This window comes from Enhydra lutris, unplaced genomic scaffold, assembly GCF_002288905.1.
Source record: "Enhydra lutris kenyoni isolate GAN:26980312 unplaced genomic scaffold, ASM228890v2 scaffoldscaffold24, whole genome shotgun sequence".
Taxonomy (NCBI): Eukaryota; Metazoa; Chordata; class Mammalia; order Carnivora; family Mustelidae; genus Enhydra; species Enhydra lutris.
In genome coordinates, this window is record NW_019154108.1 from 19,704,046 (window position 1) to 19,720,567 (window position 16,522).

The window sequence follows — 16,522 nt, forward strand, 5'->3', positions numbered from 1 at the left end:
AAGGAGGGAGGGCAGTATGCAGCTTTCTAGAGCAGTAGCTATTCACCTATCTAAAAGATCCTGGATAAACCCAGGTAATACTCCACCCCGTCTCCTGCCCCAAATTAAACACATTTTCATCCTGTAAACCTTATTTCATTCATGTCTTAGACACAAGAGGATCAGTACGGGTTAGCACGAGTTGATTCTGCCAGGGTAATAGGCAAATAACAAGAACCAAAGATCTGCTAAATTTGTTCCTGGCAAAGGCAATGTATGAGATATTTTCTGTTTTTTTAAAAAGACATTAGATAATTGATATGCAACCCACAATCAGCTCTCCAAAGTGGTAAAATTCACTTTTCTTTGTGTTCTTGTGTGTTTCTGTGGGAGGAGTTCCCCTGTTTTGCAGCATACTGGTTAATTATTGTTAAAGTGATACTTCCATTATATATGTTTTTCTTTTCTTTCCACCTTCTTAAAAGTTCTCCTTTAAGGCAGAAACTTTCCATTCTCAATTTCATCCAAAAGACAAATATTTCTGGGAAAACACTGCATTTAAGCTATTCAGCAGTTCTAGTGTTATGTAACTGACCACACTAAGACTCTCAATTAACTTTGGTTACATTTTATTGAAGAGTGTCACAGAACAGAATAGCCGGTAATAATTTTTAAAAAATTTATATGTTTTTAAACAGGAAAAATCCTCTTAAAATATGCCCAGCATCTTGTGATAAGGACAGGAGAAAAATCGCTTGTCATTTGAAGTATTCTAAAGTCTACTGACTGTATTCCAAGACTGACTTGAGTGTATTTGAGAATTTTTAATCACAGTGAGCTTTCCTGCAGCATTAGTTTCCGTAACTCAAGCTCTCCTTCTCTTGCTCTCCTCTCTGGTTATTTTGTTTGGTGTCCAGTTGTGGGTGCATCTTGAGACTTGTTTATATTCTGCTTCTGTTCCACTCAGGAGGAATCATGTGAATTCGTGGTTTCAAACAACTTCCTGTATACATAGTAACTTACAAGTACTTTCTTCTAGTCTTTATCTTTCCTTCCTATCCCTCTTCAGTATCTTTTTCTTTCTCCCCAGAACTGAGCTGATAATGATATCTTCCCGAAAGCAGAAAGTCCTTCCCATTTTCTCTTTATTTCCATGTCCCCTCAACAATCCCAGGCTTAAAACCTTGCAGGTTTTTTCTTTCCCCTCTCATTTACTGGCAACATGCTGCCTATCATTAAGTTGCAACATTTACTTTTCCAAAATGTCACCCCGATTCCTTCCTTTAGTTCAAAACCCTGTCGCAGCCTAGGTGGTAATCGGCACATTCTGTAGTGTTTCCTATCAGGTCACTCTATCTCCGTGCGGTCCCCCTCTGACTAACCCCTGGACTTATAATCGTTTTGTTCACCCTCTGTTTTATCATTTTGATCTCGTCTTAAGAAAAATTCCAGAATCTCTGCCATCTGAACCTCATGTCCGTTGACCGAGCCTCTTCTCCAAAATACCATCCTTTGACCTGCTACCTCTCCTGCTGGCAGTCCATCTTTTCTTCCTTATAGTCCGTGTTTCTCCTTCTTCTCAAAGGTCATGGTCGACACAATCTCCATAAAAACTCCAGCGATCTGCAAGTCCTTTAGAAATGCGTGCCTCCTGTTGGAGGTGGCCATGTCCTGTCAGTGGCACGTTGCTCAGTTGGCCCTGTTTGTCTTCATCTGGACTTGCTGATCTGTGGCTTTTTGAAGTCACTTTCCAGTTTCTCCCCTGATGTCCTTTCCTGGCTTCTAGGGTACAAACAACCTTAAGGTAGAGACAACATCTAAGATTTATTTATATCGCTCAACAGCAATTACAAAGCACTTACTGAGTGTACAGCATGGCTTTATCTGTGTGCCTGTACCTATCAATCGATCAGACTGACTTACTGAGTATCTCCCAGAAATGCTAGAGAACCATGAAGAGAAAAAAAATTAAATTGCCTCTGCCCTCATAGAGTTTGGGGGAAACAGACATTTATCAAATAAGCATACAATGATGGGGCGCCTCGGTGGCTCAGTGGGTTAAAGGCTCTGCCTTCGGCTCAGGTCATGATCCCAGGGTCCTGGGATTGAGCCCCGCATCGGGCTTTCTGCTCAGCAGGGATCCTGCCTCTCTGCCTACTTGTGATCTCTGTCTGTGAAATAAATAAATAAAATCTTAAAAAAAAAATAAGCATACAATGAAATGTAAAATTATGGCTATGGTAGAGTTACAAAGAGAAGGTCATGGTGCCAGGAGAGCACATAAGAGGGGGATTTAACCCAGCTGAGAGAGGAGAAGAGGAAGGGATGTCCCAAGAAGGAGAATTTTAATGGACATGGGCCAGATGTAGTGAAGACACTGAAAGCAGACCAGGGTTTCTGGAGCCCAGAGAATGTATGTGGAATGGGGTAGAAGGAGGCTGGAGAGGTAGGCAGGGGCCAACCTGGGCAAGACCCTGTGGAATATGAAAAGAATTTAGGTCTTTATCCTTAGCAATGGCGAGCCATTGGAGGGATTTAAGAATAGGAGGGGATACTGTGGTGATTTGAAATATCACTCTGGTCACTGTATGGAGGTGGAATGAAGTGGGTAAGAATACCAGGCACAGCATCTTTCTGTGCTACGTAGCAACTCAGTAAATGTTGCTCATTGACTGAACAGTCTGTGTGGCTTACAGTTCTTTCTGGGTTCACTGCGTCATGAATTTTTGGCTTCAAGCTGCAAAATCTTGAGTTACGTGATATAGATGTCTGTGTTTTAATATATGTGGTCTCCTTTAGCTTTTGCAAATTGTTGCTCTGGCCAAAAACCACAACAGACAACATCTACTGAGAATTGACCTTGGTGCTGGATGCTGTGCTAATGCCTTGATGTGTATTATTTCATTTAATTCTCAGTGTGGGCCAGTGAGGAAGGAAGGTGTTTGTATTCCTATTTTCTGTGGGTTTAGGGATGTGAAAGTCCTTGGTTCAGAGAGGAGTGAGGGATCTGGGACTCCCATCTAGGTATTTGTGACAGCAGCCATCAGTCTTAGCCACGACGTTCTAACAACTGTGGTTCATTCAAGCTTTCAGTACAATTTCAGTACCATTATAATAGAAAAAGGATGTTCCTTTAGCCCTGAAACAAGATATGATGTGGCTAATTGCCCCGCAGTTCCTCCCAGAATCTTGGTCAAAGCCCTTCATGGCATCAGGTCACCCATCCTTCCTGTGGCAGAAGGTTTTATTATAAATGCCACATACCTGGCATCATGTCCGAGAGGACTGTTCAATGTTTTGATCTTTTCAACCACCTGAATAAATCTCTGTCCTTTTTTCTTTTACAGAAATCTATAATTAGATGAGGTAATAATGCTCATTAGCCCAAGTTACAAATAGGATTCCAATAACCAACTGTTTCCTCAGGCAAGGATCGTCCGCATCAATTAAGAGTCACTGCCAGCAATTGGTAAACTGTTAGTTGAAAAATGTTTGCCATCATGGCCAGAGGAGTACTTCGCCTTTGGCCTGCCATCTGTCTGGTGCTTTTTGTTTATGTTTCTTCTGTCTTCATTTTCTATCCCCTATGGCTGGCTCTTCTTTAGCTCTAATAGGTCCATCTAAAATTGGCTTGTAAGTTGCTTGCCTAAAGAAGAGAATCTCATAACAGAGCACTGGGAATTTTTAATTTATAGTATCTCTATGATAATTAATAAAAGCACTGTGGGCCCTCAGAAAATGGAAGCAAGTCATCTTTGATCAACTCTGACTGGTCTTTACCCTTTGCAAAGCAGGGTTGAGAATCCAAGCAAAGAGGAGGTGAATGGGGCATTCCTGGTCAGCAGAGCTGGGAGCAACCGTAGTGGGATGCCCGGCTGATTGTGGGAGGCCGAATATGGAAAGTTCGTTGAGGAATCACCCCGCCTGCAAGACTGGAAAATAGGAAGAAGTGTCTTGTAGGGACGTTGAAAGGATTCAGCCGTTTGCAGTTTGACAGTACATTGATATTGTTGGAGGAAAGGAGTCAAGAATTAGCAGATTTATTTGCTTCTGCCCTTCACCCAAAAGCTGTAGGAGACTACAAGTTGCTGAAGATATAGCTTATGAATAAAGTCTTGCAAAAGGGCCATTGTTGATTTCACTCAAATTGGGAAAGCTTTTCAAACTCATCTGTTTAGGTAAGGGCTGTGGGCAAGGAAGGGCGCTGTGTGTTCCGCGCTGCTAATGTGTGGAAGGAGAATCCTGACCTCTGGCTTTTTAGTTTTTTTTCACATATTTGTTGTTGTTGTTGTTATTCTTACTGCTCTCTCTCTCTCTTTTTTTTTAAGATTTTATTTATTTATTTGACAGACAGAGATCACAAGTAGGCAGAGAGGCAGGCAGAGAGAGAGGGAGGAAGCAGGCTCCCTGCTGAGCAGAGAGCCTGATGCGGGGCTCGATCCCAGGACCCTGAGATCATGACCTGAGCTGAAGGCAGAGGCTTAACCCACTGAGCCACCCAGGCACCCCCTTACTGCTCTCTTAAGACTGTTTTCCTCTAACGTTTTGACTGGGCCTAAGACATTATAGTCCAGCATTGACTTTGAGGACAAAATCAAGGCCTTCCCATCATTTCATGCTGATGTTGCCATTTTCCAGACAAGTCTGTAAGGACTTATTTCCAAGAACAATGGCCCTTATACCTGCACTGTCCTTATTTTTCCATCATGATTATCCAAGCAAACAACCAAACATGCAAAGAACATGCTGGGAAAGAGTGTGGTGGGTAGGGAGGGAAGGAGATATATTTTTATTCAAGGCCTCTTATGTTCTAAGAATTTGATTTGGTGCTTTATATAATAGTTTATTTAACACTCCTGATAAGCTTGAAGGGGAGCAGATGAGGACACTCATCTGTGATGGTCAGCAGTGACAGTCAGACCCTTGGTTGGAAGGCTTCTAGAACTGAGATTCAAAGTCTGGCGCTCAGATGCCAGAGGTCCCCTCATTCACCCAGGCACATAAGCATTACTCCATGTCATGCTGCCTTTGTAAGTACTCTCTATCATAGTTTTTATATTTTTCACTTTTTCTTGCAGCAAGACAGGTAGAATAAAATCTAGGAAGGTGTAGTGTCAGAGAAGTCAGTGACTAGATAAATGAATGAAGGGAATATGTAAACTACGTATTTCCTCTTGTAGGTGGATTCTCTTAAAGAATCAGCTGCTTATGTCTGCTCTTAACCAGCTATCTCTTTATTGGCTCTGGTGAAACTGTCAAGTAAGAAAGTCTTTTCCTCCAGTTTGGGGTTCTTCCATATATCTGTCCTCTTTCCTTTGAGATCCTAAGATCCTTATTGCTACTGACTTATCAGTGACCACCAATTATGGCAACATGAAATGATTCCTAGCAATATCCTATGGTTTAAGGCTAAGATCTTTTCTTCCCTCCCCACATCAAATTTGTAAGTGAACAGCACATAATGTTAACTACAATGTTGTACGATAGATCTCCAGAACCTTTTCATCTTGAATAACTGAAACTTTATATACATTGAACAGCAGCTCCCTGTTTCACCCTTCCCCCAGCCCCTGACGACCACCACTCTACCTTCTTTCTTTCTTTCCTTTTTTTTTTTTTTTTAAAGATTCTACTTATTTATTTTTCAGAATGAGAGAGAGCGAGAGCACAAGCACGGGGAGCTGGAGGCAGAGGCAGAGGGAGAAGCAGGCTTCCCACTGAGCAGGGAGCTGGATGTGGGACTGGATGCCAGGACCCTATGATCATGACCTGCGCCCAAGGCAGATGCTTAACTCACTGAGCCACCCAGGCGCCCCGTGTACCTTTTGCTTCTATAAGCTGGACTACTGTAGATAACTCACCTCAGTGAAATCATGCAGTGTTTGTCCTTCTGTGACTGGCTTATTTCACTTAGCATTATGCTTTCGAGGTCCATCCGTAGAGTACGCATATGACAGGATTTCCTTCTTTTTTAAAGGTGAATAATATTCCACTTTAGGTGTGTCCGTAGCACATTTCCTTTATTTGTTCATCCATTGATGGACAGTTAGGTGGCCTCCAAGTCTCAGCTATTATGAACAGTACCGCAGTGATCATGGAAATGCAGGGAGCTCTTCGAGATCCTTGTTTCAGTTGTTTTGGATGAATGCGCAGAGGTGGGATTGCTGGCTCATGAGGCAGTTCTATTTTTAGTTTATCAAGGAAACTTGGAACTCTTTTCCGTAATGACTCTGCCAATTTACATTCCTACCACCAGTGTTCAAGGTTTCCCTTCCCTCCATATCCTAGCTAACATTTTTTTGTTTGTTTGTTTATAATGGCCATCCTTTACAGTTGTGACGTGATATCTTATTGTGGTTTTGATTTCCATCTCCCTGATGATCAGGCACAGTAAGCATCTTTTCGTGTACCTCTGGGCCATTTGTATCTCTTCTTTGGAGAAATGTTTATTCATTCTGTGCCCATTTTTAAATTGGGTTATTTTATTTGTTTGCTTGGTGTGTCCTTTTTTTTCTGTTGCATTGTAGAAATTCCTTATATGTTATGGATATTAACTCCTATCTGATATGTTGTTTGCAGATATTTTCTCCCATTTGGTATGTTGCCTTTTAACTCTGTTGATTGTTTTCCTTTGCTGTGTAGAAGCTTTTGAACTTGATCTAGTCTTGCTCAGCTATTTGTGCTTTTGTTGCCTATACTTGTGGTGTCATAGTCACGAACTCAATGCCATGACCAATGTCATGAAGCTTTCCCCCTATGTATTCTTTTTTTTTCTTTTAAGATTTTATTTATTTATTTGACAGACAGAGGTCACAAGCAGGCAGAGAGGCAGGCAGAGAGAAAGAGGAAGGGAAGCAGGGTTCCCGCTGAGCAGAGAGCCCAATGTGGGGCTCAATCCCAGGATCCTGGGAGCATGACCTGAGCCAAAGGCAGAGGCTTTAGCCCACTGAGCCACCCAGGCGCCCTCCCCCTATGTATTCTAGGAATTTGGTGGATATCCAGTTTTCCCAGTACCATTTTTGAAGAGACCGTCCCTTCCCAAACTATTTATTCTTGGCACCCTTGTCAAAGAGCAGTTGACTGTATAGTTTGGGTTTATTTCTGGGTGTTTAGGTTCCATTGTTTTATTTTTTTGTCTGTCAGTATGCCAGTTCCATGCTGCTTTAATTACTATAGCCTAGTAATTTATTTTGAAATCAGAAACTGGGACACTTCCAACTTTGTTCTTTTTCAAGATTGCTTTGGCTCTTCAGTATCCTTTGTGGTTCCATATGAATCTAGGATTTTTTTTTCTATTTCTGTAAAAAATGCTATTGTAGTTTTGTTAGGAATTGCATTGAATCTGTAGATTGCATGGGGTAAGCATGGATATTTTAACAGTATTAAGCCTTCAAATCCATGAAAACAAAGTGTCTTTTCATTTATTTATGTCCACAAGTAAACTGTTAGAACTAATAAGTGAATTTATTAAAGTTGCAGGATGCAAAACTAAATATAAAAAATCGATTGCATTTCTATACCCTAACAATGAACAATCCGAAAGTGAAATTAAGAAATCAATCCTATTTACAATAGCATCAAAAAGAATAAAAACTTAGGAATAAACTAAACCAAAGAGATGAAAGACTTGTACACTGAAGATTACAAAACATTGCTGATCTCCTTTTTAACAGAACTTGACCTGTCCTCTTAGGACCATGCTAGGTCATAGGCAAGGTAATCTGGTAAATAAATTCAAACTTAATTATAAATGGCTAACTGGTTTATCCTTCCCACATATTGGCCAGGAGTATTTTAACCCAAAGGTATGTGTAACAAGGTCATACTGTCTGAGCTGCCTACAGGTGAAATATTTTTAAATGAATATTTTAAAAATTTAAAATACAACACTTGATTGCACTATTTAGTATAACTAGACCTGAGTGTGTGTGTGTGTGTGTGGGTGGGTGTGTGGTTCAGCATTGAGCAAAATCACATACACATTATCAAGTATGAATACAAACAGTTATTCCTGGAAGACCTCTCTGAAATTATAATGTAATTTAGTAAGAAGACATGATTTCAGAGTTCCCCACATTGCATACATACACAACTTTTCAGTGAGTTTGGGAAAATACAGTTTGGGAGGAGTGCAATGATACGGGAATGGAACTTTTTTGATCACTTACCATCTGATAATTTGCATACATTTTTCATTTACTCCTTCTTCAAACTTATGAGATAGATGTTTGTCCCATTTTACAGATGAGGAAACTAACGCTCAGGTAGATAGCAGCCAAGTTCACTCTTAAAAAAAAAAAAGATTTATTTATTTATTTGAAGAGAGAGAGAGCGAGAGAGAGTGCAGGGAGTTGGGGAGAGGAGAGAGAGAATCCCAAGCAGACTCCAGGTTGAGCACAGAACCGGATGTGGGCTCGATCCCAAGACCCTGAGACCACTGCCAGAGTGGAAACCAAGAGTTAGATGCCCAACTGACTGGGCTGGCCCAGGCGCCCCACGCCCAACTTCAGTCTTAGTGTAAGTGTGGATCTGAAGCTGGATCCACTTGCCTTGAAGCCCGTGTTTCCCCTTTATACACCAGGTGGCCAGCCAGGGAGCTGGTGGAGTAGAAGAGAGGGTGATGAGAGAGGCCTTGCGAGCTGTAAGCTGCTCTGTCTGGGAAGGCTTCCTGTGAGGGGCGGAGCTGAGAAACTACCTGATACCCCTGAGGTGAAAAATTTTCGGTAGTCTCCAAATTTACAGCCCCAATTTGGGTTAGAGTAGTGATGAAGTTAATCTTGAGGGTTGCTTAACTGTGCTCAGGTGCATCTTGTGGTCTTTGAGATCACTGATTAGGCAGGTCCTCTAGGGGTGGGCCAGGGGAATGGCTTAAGGAGGGGAAGGGTAGGGCCGCCACATCATTTTCCTCTAGGCACTGGGGACACTCTGCCCTGGTGATCACAGGAGGATCTAGTCTATGTGCTTTTACTTTTTAAGTTATAGAAACAACCACTTTGGTTTTATAAAAAGAGTATGCACTCTCTCCACAGTTACTGAGTAGGGTAGTTCTGGTTGTCTGAGGGAAACTTGGCCGAGTTACTTCAAGATGGTCTCAAGTGTCCAAAATCCTTTTGCCTTTCCTCGATGTGCCCTCGCTGTCATTTATTCTGCTTTTCTGGGAAGAGGAGTACACAGGATTCTCTAGCTTTTCAGCTCATGATCTATTTATCAAGAACCAAATCCTAGCCTTATGCCTTAGCATGGCAATTAGTGAGAGGTCTTTAAAAACAAATTTAAAGGTGATTGAGGCCAATTAGGGGGGATAGTATTACAGACATGAACTCTAAAGTTTCTTGTAACTGGTGTGGAATTCTGTCATGTGCCGAAGTGTGACTACATTATCATTTGGTGACGTGCTGTTGGTTTATTAAGATGGGTTCTAGAAGTTGTTATAATCTTTGGTCCTGGTGGCAGATCGATCTGTTATGACAAAACTCCCTCGGGCAATCTCACGAAGGGCTCTTTCCTTGCTGTTGTTATCCCGCTATGTCCCCTCAGTAGGAAAACTCAACCATGGCTGTCTCACTAAGATTCACACAACCTCCGGGGCCAGTGATGGCCCACTTTCCAGGCTGTTAGTCCCAGTAAAACCCTTTCCTGCTTCGCCCCTTCCCACCCACAGTGGCCGGTTACTACGGACGAGCTTTATCATAATGGGTGGTAGAAAAAAGTCCAGAGCAATTTCCTGTTGGCTGCATGCTGATGCAGGAGCGGGACGGCCGCCGGGCATGGGTTTTGGAATATCCTCCGACCACTTCTTTTTTGTCCTAATGAAAAACTTCCTGGCTTGGAGGACTGCTCTGATTTAATCTAAATTCAGGAGGCAACAAAAGTTTTCCCGACCCTCTCCGACCATCCTTTTGGCACTGCCCCCTCCCCCTTTATCTCTTAGCAAAGGAAGAAGACACACACTTGGATCCTCCCCAACCCCATACCGCACCCGGTCCCTTTTCGGCACCTGGTGACCATCCAGGAAACCCGAGCACCTTGAAAGGGTTGTGTCCCGATCGCCTTCGGAGCTGGAGAAACTATTGCCCGCTCACTTGATGCACGGGATTTGAGCAAAGGAGAGTGTGCTCGGAGCACAAACAGGAAAGCCTGACATCACGGAGCGGCGGAGCGGCGCGGGGAGGAGTCTGCGGCGCCCTCGCTCGCCGCGCTCCCTTTGTGGCCCGAGTCGCGCGCACCGGCGGCGGCGGCGGCGGCGGCGGCGGGGGCAGCGCGCGGGTCTGTGCTCGCTCGGGGCGCGGCGGCTGCGCGGGCGGTGGGCTGGGGGCGCCGCGGCCGAGCGGGCCGACACTGCGTGGGCACCGGGGAGCAGGGCGCACGATGCCGCGGCCGCGGACCGGAGAGAAAACTGAGAATGAAATTGCTTTGGCAAGCTAAAATGGTAACGAGAGCTCTGCCTTCTCCCGAGGCTTCTCTGCTGGGGAATCTTCTCCCGCTTTCTCTGGGCGTGTTTGGACTCCTCGGAGCGGACGGAGCCATCCGACCCCCTGCTCGGGAGCCGAGGCTTTCTCGCTCTGCTTTGTATGCCTTCCTCTCCGCGTTGTCTCCTCCCTTTCATCCACACTGACTTTCTCGCCAGGAGCCTTTGGTGTGTCTGGGGCAGATGTTTGCGGGGAAAAGAAAACTTTTCAGGACAGGGAACTGTTAGGCGGGGTGGCCCCGGGAGCGCCTCTGCGTCCCAGCGGCTCTTTAACACGACTTCAGGTTGAGCTGCGGACGTGGAAATCCCGGCGGTCGCCGCACGCGTTTTACTTGCAGTTGCGTGATGCTGTGTTGCCTTTTTTTTTTTTCCCCTTTAATTTCACTTGCCAGATTATTTTACGGAAATAAAAACTTTTTAACCCCCCGACCGCGCTAATAACTCTTTGGGTCCCAACGTAGCAAGAGGAGAAAAAGACACGGGAAGCATTTCACTTCCAAAGGAGAGAGGACTCTTGGCATTTTAAACACTTGTTTGTGCCTGAGTTTGAAATGTAGTATGCTCAAATAACTGAGCCATTATAAAAGTAGTACCGACTCTTTCTACCAACGAATGATTTTTCCTTCAACTTATGTGGGGCTGGGGGAGGGTGGGGAGAGTTAACCAGGAGTAAATCACAGTGTCTTAAGGAAGGGGGGGGGGGAGACTTAAAAAAACAAAAACAAAAACCCCAAACCCTAAGATACGTGAGTGAGTCTAGGAAAAAGAACTACATGGAAAAGTCGGGGGATCCTGATACCATGGGAAAGGACGGGGAGCCAAGAACATTTCAGCATTCCCTTTATCGCAATATGTCTTGTGTTGCTCTGATTGTAGTATTTATTTTGAACAACCCATCTTGTGCCCTGAGTGCTGGTGTAAGCCGGAAAGCCACTGGGATAGATGGTGGTTAGCGGAGAGGAAAAAAAATACTCTTTTTCTTTCTCTTTATCCCATCCCCTGGCAGAGCTCGATTCAGGACTGGGGTGAAGAGGTAGAGGAAGGCGCTGTTTACCATGTCACCCTCAAAAGAGTCCAGATTCAACAGGCTGCCAATAAAGGAGCAAGATGGCTAGGGGTGAGTAAAGCCGGAGAGACTGTGAACTTCGGAGTTGCAGTGTCTGTTGTTCTGTGAATATCATCATTATTTAGCAGAGGCAGGCTTTTCTTTTCCTTCTTCTTCTCCTCCTTCTCCTCTTTTGGCCTTAAAAAGGAAACTGCCAATGACCGAGTGTTTGCACTAGCTGTACAGGTCTGTTTTTGTACTTAATGTTTTCCAAAGCATCTTCCCTCGGTTTGTCAATAATTCAGAACCTTTTAGAAACATCTTGAGGTCTTTGGCAAACAGAGTGGGGGTGGCGTGGCAGAAGGTGACACGCAGTAACAGGACCAGAAAGCAGTATTCTCTCTGTTAGACAAGAACCATAAGCACTCTGGCCCAGATGGCACCCTTTTCTCTCTCCGTCCTCCCCCTACTGATGCTGACAGCCCCTCTGCTTCTGTACCTTCACCAAGTACCCAGAATGCTCAGGAGACAGAGACAGACCATTCGGGATCTGCCTATCTTCTTTCGGTGGGGGGAGGGTGGTGGTGGTGGTGGCAGATTTCCCATTTTTACGTCTTCTCTGCAGCCGGTGAGGAGACAAATGCATGTATCGTGCCCACGATTTCATGTGTAGCGCGCACAGAATGTTGGGTCTTTGGAGAAACACTGCTTCCATAAACAGGACTTTTTCCACCGAGGTTCTGAAATCTTGGTTGGGATCATGTGACTTATCTGTTATCACCTAGTGGCTCCTTCAACACATCCTGGGGAGAAGTGGAAAGCTTAGTGACAGGATCACTCCTTGGGCAGATACCAACATGTGGAAGAACGAAGGAATTCTCGATCTGGAGATAGAAGGAATCCTCAGCAGTGAGAGGTGACACAGAGAGCCTTGAGAAAGAAAATCGGGGTGGGCTGAAGAGAGGGGATGGAGTGTGGTTTCACCTGGCCTCATTCGAGCCACACTCAGGCTTCATAGGGGATGGACTGGAAGGCGGTGATGATTATGCACTTGTGTTCAATCTTCACTGGCTTTGCCTCTCCCAGAATTTAGTGCTTGAACAGATTCAAAGGGAGGGTGTGAAGGCAGACAGGAAACAAAACTGCCCAGGGCCTCACGTGGAGACTAGAGGCAACATGTAACCTGTGTGTCCCGAGTTTTGGGCAGGATGGTTTGCAGTGGGGACTGCTGCTGGGTCCGCTGTTCTGCTGACACAGGCCTTCGCTGCTCTGGGCTTATCCAGCTGCCTCAACTCAGGCGTTTCCTTCTCTGTACTTAGGGCCGAGGTACCACCCACGAGGGCTGTCACCTTTTGGTGACATCTGCAGGGTGTGGCCGGGAAGGGCAGGGATCTTTCCTTTGAAAATCGGAGCCCTTCACTTATCAACCAGGTCCTTTCCTCTGAGTAGGACTTTCAGGCACATCATGTGCATCCCCAGCAGACCTGATAGGGAAGGAAGGCAGATCCAGAATTCTGACGAGTCACCCCTTTGTTTTGGGCGGCTGTCTATGCATTTTATTTGACTGTGGTGTTGATGTGGTTTGGCCTGTTTTGGTGTTTCACAATGATTCACAAGTTCTAAACCAGCTGCCTCGGAAAGGGTCATTACGTTCCCTGATGCTGAGTTGTTCCTCTCTTTCTAAGGACACTGATGTTGCTTGGGTGACAGTTTTAGTTTTTAGCCAACACAGCAGCCATGAATGGAGAAGTCATGGGGAAACGGAGGGGTTAACTCTATAGGCCCCAAACCACAAAGTGTGGCTCTTTGAGATGTTCACAGGTATTTCATGATTCTCATTGACTGTTCTATTTGCTGGACTCGGCCTCTTTTCTCTTCCCGCTCTCGGTGTTCGCAGATTTATACAGAGTTCATAGTTGGTTCACCTGGGCTTAGCAGCAGAGCTGAGATATTGAGAGGGAGGACAACATGTAAAGATTTCTTCTGGTTGGTGGAAGAATCTGTCTCTTCCCTTCTAGTGCCACAAAGTGATTTGTGGCCACCACCCCAGCCCTCAAGAGCATGTTGTTAGGAACTTTCCAACTCTAATCCTACTTGTTTTCTTGTCATAGGTGTCCTGTTGGGAAGCTCTGTTTTTTGTCCTTGGAAATTCCAGACTTAATTAAATGTGACTCAACCAATTGAGCCATAGTAATTACAAAACCCTTCTTTTTAGGACCGAGTGGCTTCTCCATATTTGTTTTCCTACATTCCAGTAGCCCTTTCAAAATTCTCCAAAGCAACTGGTTTTAGTGTGAATTAGAGATTGAGGGGAGGTGAGGGTATTACTGAAATATGTCAGTAATCCTGTAAGGAAGGTGGTGTTGTGATTATCTTTTTTTTTTTTCCCCCACATAAAGAAACTAATGCCTAGAGAGGTTAAATTGCTTGCCAGATTCACACAGCTAGGAGGTGGTAGAGGTTGGATTCAAATCCAGTTGGTTAGTTCCTTGCTGTCAGGAACTGCCTGGAACCTTCTGGCTGTTTCCATGAGCGTGGAAGAAAACATTGGCTCAGAAGACCAGGGATGCATGGGGCGTACTTTTTGCCTAGATGCAACACCTGCCACAGGACTTGAGTGGTGGGGCTTTCTCTTTTTGATACCCTGAATGATAGTTTGACCCACAAATCGAGACATTTGTTGTGAAGATCTGTATCTTAGTTAGATAGTCTCCATTTTGGGTGTGTCAGGTGTGGAGCCCCAAAGAAATGTATGAGGTTATGCAGCGCACGAGGGTGGGCATAGCTCTCACTACAGGTCCGTAAGGCTTTTTCAAAACGCCTTAAAGCCTGAGTACAAGTTTTGAATTTTCTGCTACTGAGATCTCAACATGTAATGAAGATTCAATTTGGAAAGGATAGTAAAAATAATTACACATCCTTGGACGGGAAGTATCATACAATCCAAAACATTTAGAACATTCTTTTTTTTACTATTTGCTTGTTACATTTTGTGTTTCATTGATCTTTTGAAGTAAAACCCTCCACCTTTGGTTGTAAAATATACAACTGAGTATGGCCCAGGCTGCATTTTCTTCTCTGTGCAGCTGTGGCTTTACCTGTTAACAGTGAGGTTATGTTGGGCAAACTTTGAAAAGCCAAATATTATTGAAATACTGACCTGATTCTCCCTTTACAATAACTTCTTAGACTGGGACAACTTTTCCTAGCCCTCAAGGAGAAATGACTGCGGTTATGTCGTAGGATCATGAAGTCCCCAGATTGGAAGGGGCATTAACAAGTAATTCCATCCAACCATTCAGTCAGCTTGTAGAATGGCCAGTGATTTCTGGAAGGGCAAATGGTCAAAGCTTGTTATTTTTCTTTGGCCTCAGTGTTGGGTTTTATATTGACAGTGATATAGAGAGATGATTTAAGAAAACATCCATATTCTCTGGAGTCATAAAATGTACCATTTTAGGAAGAATACTCACATGGACAGAGGTTGAAGATCCAACCGTTAGGGAAGGGGCTTTGGGGTCAGGAGCCCAGTCTGCTGTCTTTGGACTATAAGAGATGGAGGGTACAGAGAAATGTGTCCAACCTAAGATAAATTCAAAGTGGGGACATTTGTTTCGCAAGAAGCATTGGTAAGCGCTAGTGCGACGCAGCAAGGTTTGTGGGGCGTGGCCATGTGGCTTCTCTCAGTTTTATGCTTCTGTGGTTATGTGGTCTTTGAGGTGGGGCCCCTGTTCCTCCCTTCCCTGTGTCTTCTACCTATCACTCTGTCTCCCACATAGGCCCTGGTTGGGTTGAGTTGAAATGCTTGATAGTTGGGAGGCTGGTAAAATTAGTGAACCAGGACAGGAGAAAGCAGAATATATTTAGAAATAAAGAGAACTGGAATCCCATTACAGAACCTAGTGTTTGGGATGAATTGTGGCCAGTCCGTGAGTTGTATGGGTACAGTAACGACGTGACCACTTGTCCCATCTGGATGGAGAAGTTGACTCTCACTGGATACACTATGTGAATTGACTCTATCTGGTGTTTTGGTGGCGTTGCTATCATATTACCTTCAAATAGTCTATGGTTCCTCAAGTTTTCACCTACTTTACTTATGGGAAGCTTCTCTGATCTCCCAAGTCTGGAGGAGATGCCTCTTCTCCAGGTTCCATAAGCATTCTCTATTTCTCTGTCATACGTTCAGCTCACTCTGTTGTAATTATCTGGTTATTTGCTTCTATCCCTCACTAGACTGCTAACTTGGTGATGTGGGAACGGTGGCCATCTAGTTGGCAGAAACTCAGTGTGTGTTGAATAAATGGATCCAGCTTCCTTCCTTTCTGGGACACTAATATTGTCTTAATACACATGAATGTGTGGTTGCTCCGCATTTAAAACACAATCAGCATGAAGATGTTAGCTTATAAAGAAGAGGAGGGGTGTGTGGGAGCAGGAAAAATCAATTAGGTGATGATTATAGCTATCTTGCATTCTTTCCGGAACAAAGCGGGGCACAAACAAAGGTAGTGATTATTCGTTTTAAGAAAAAAATTCACAGCAGTGAATTAACGAGACACTTCCCCAGTACCTTTCAAAAGCAAGAGACCCTATTGTACTTGTCTCACTGCTGAATGTTGAAGAAAGAAAGGCAATGCATGAGTTAAAAAGTGTTGGCAAGCATTATAAATATGCGTGGTTGGAAAGCTCAGGAGCGGGATTTTAGAATGGTAAGGAACTAAGCCCTAGAGGAGCCCTTAGTTTATAGTTGGTCATCCTTGTTTTCATCTAGGAAAACAGGCCTTTGGGTTGCATTATTCCTGTCTATCAGAATGTTGGATTTAGGCTTTAGAAAGTCACTTTCAAAATTATCAGCCATCTGTAGCCAAATCAACTGATCTTTTTCTTTTTGACCTTGGGAACATGTTTCTGAAATTATCTGCTAATATGGTAGCTTGTACCAGTCGAGAAGATGTCAGTTTCAAGTGCCCAAGATATCCTTACGGTGTTGGATCCTTTCATTTCTTGTAAAATCCATTGGGATCTGA

At 44.1% G+C, this 16,522-nt stretch overlaps 1 protein-coding gene across 4 annotated transcripts in view; it reads left to right on the plus strand.

Moving 5' to 3' along the window:
* The window catches only part of LOC111150776 (ral guanine nucleotide dissociation stimulator like 1), a 161,808-nt gene that overhangs the window by 29,401 nt on the left and 115,885 nt on the right, over nt 1-16,522 (plus strand). Inside the window, exons 1-2 of one of the 4 annotated variants that reach the window (XM_022508369.1) lie at nt 10,330-10,408; nt 11,454-11,564. The exons of 1 other annotated variant lie outside the window; for it this stretch is intronic. In XM_022508369.1, coding sequence (XP_022364077.1) covers nt 10,382-10,408; nt 11,454-11,564 — 138 coding nt within the window. In that variant the 5' untranslated portion in view covers nt 10,330-10,381. Of the gene's footprint in view, nt 1-10,329; nt 10,409-11,453; nt 11,565-16,522 lie in introns of those variants that run through there. 2 more of the 4 variants (XM_022508371.1, XM_022508368.1) reach the window with 2 other exon arrangements.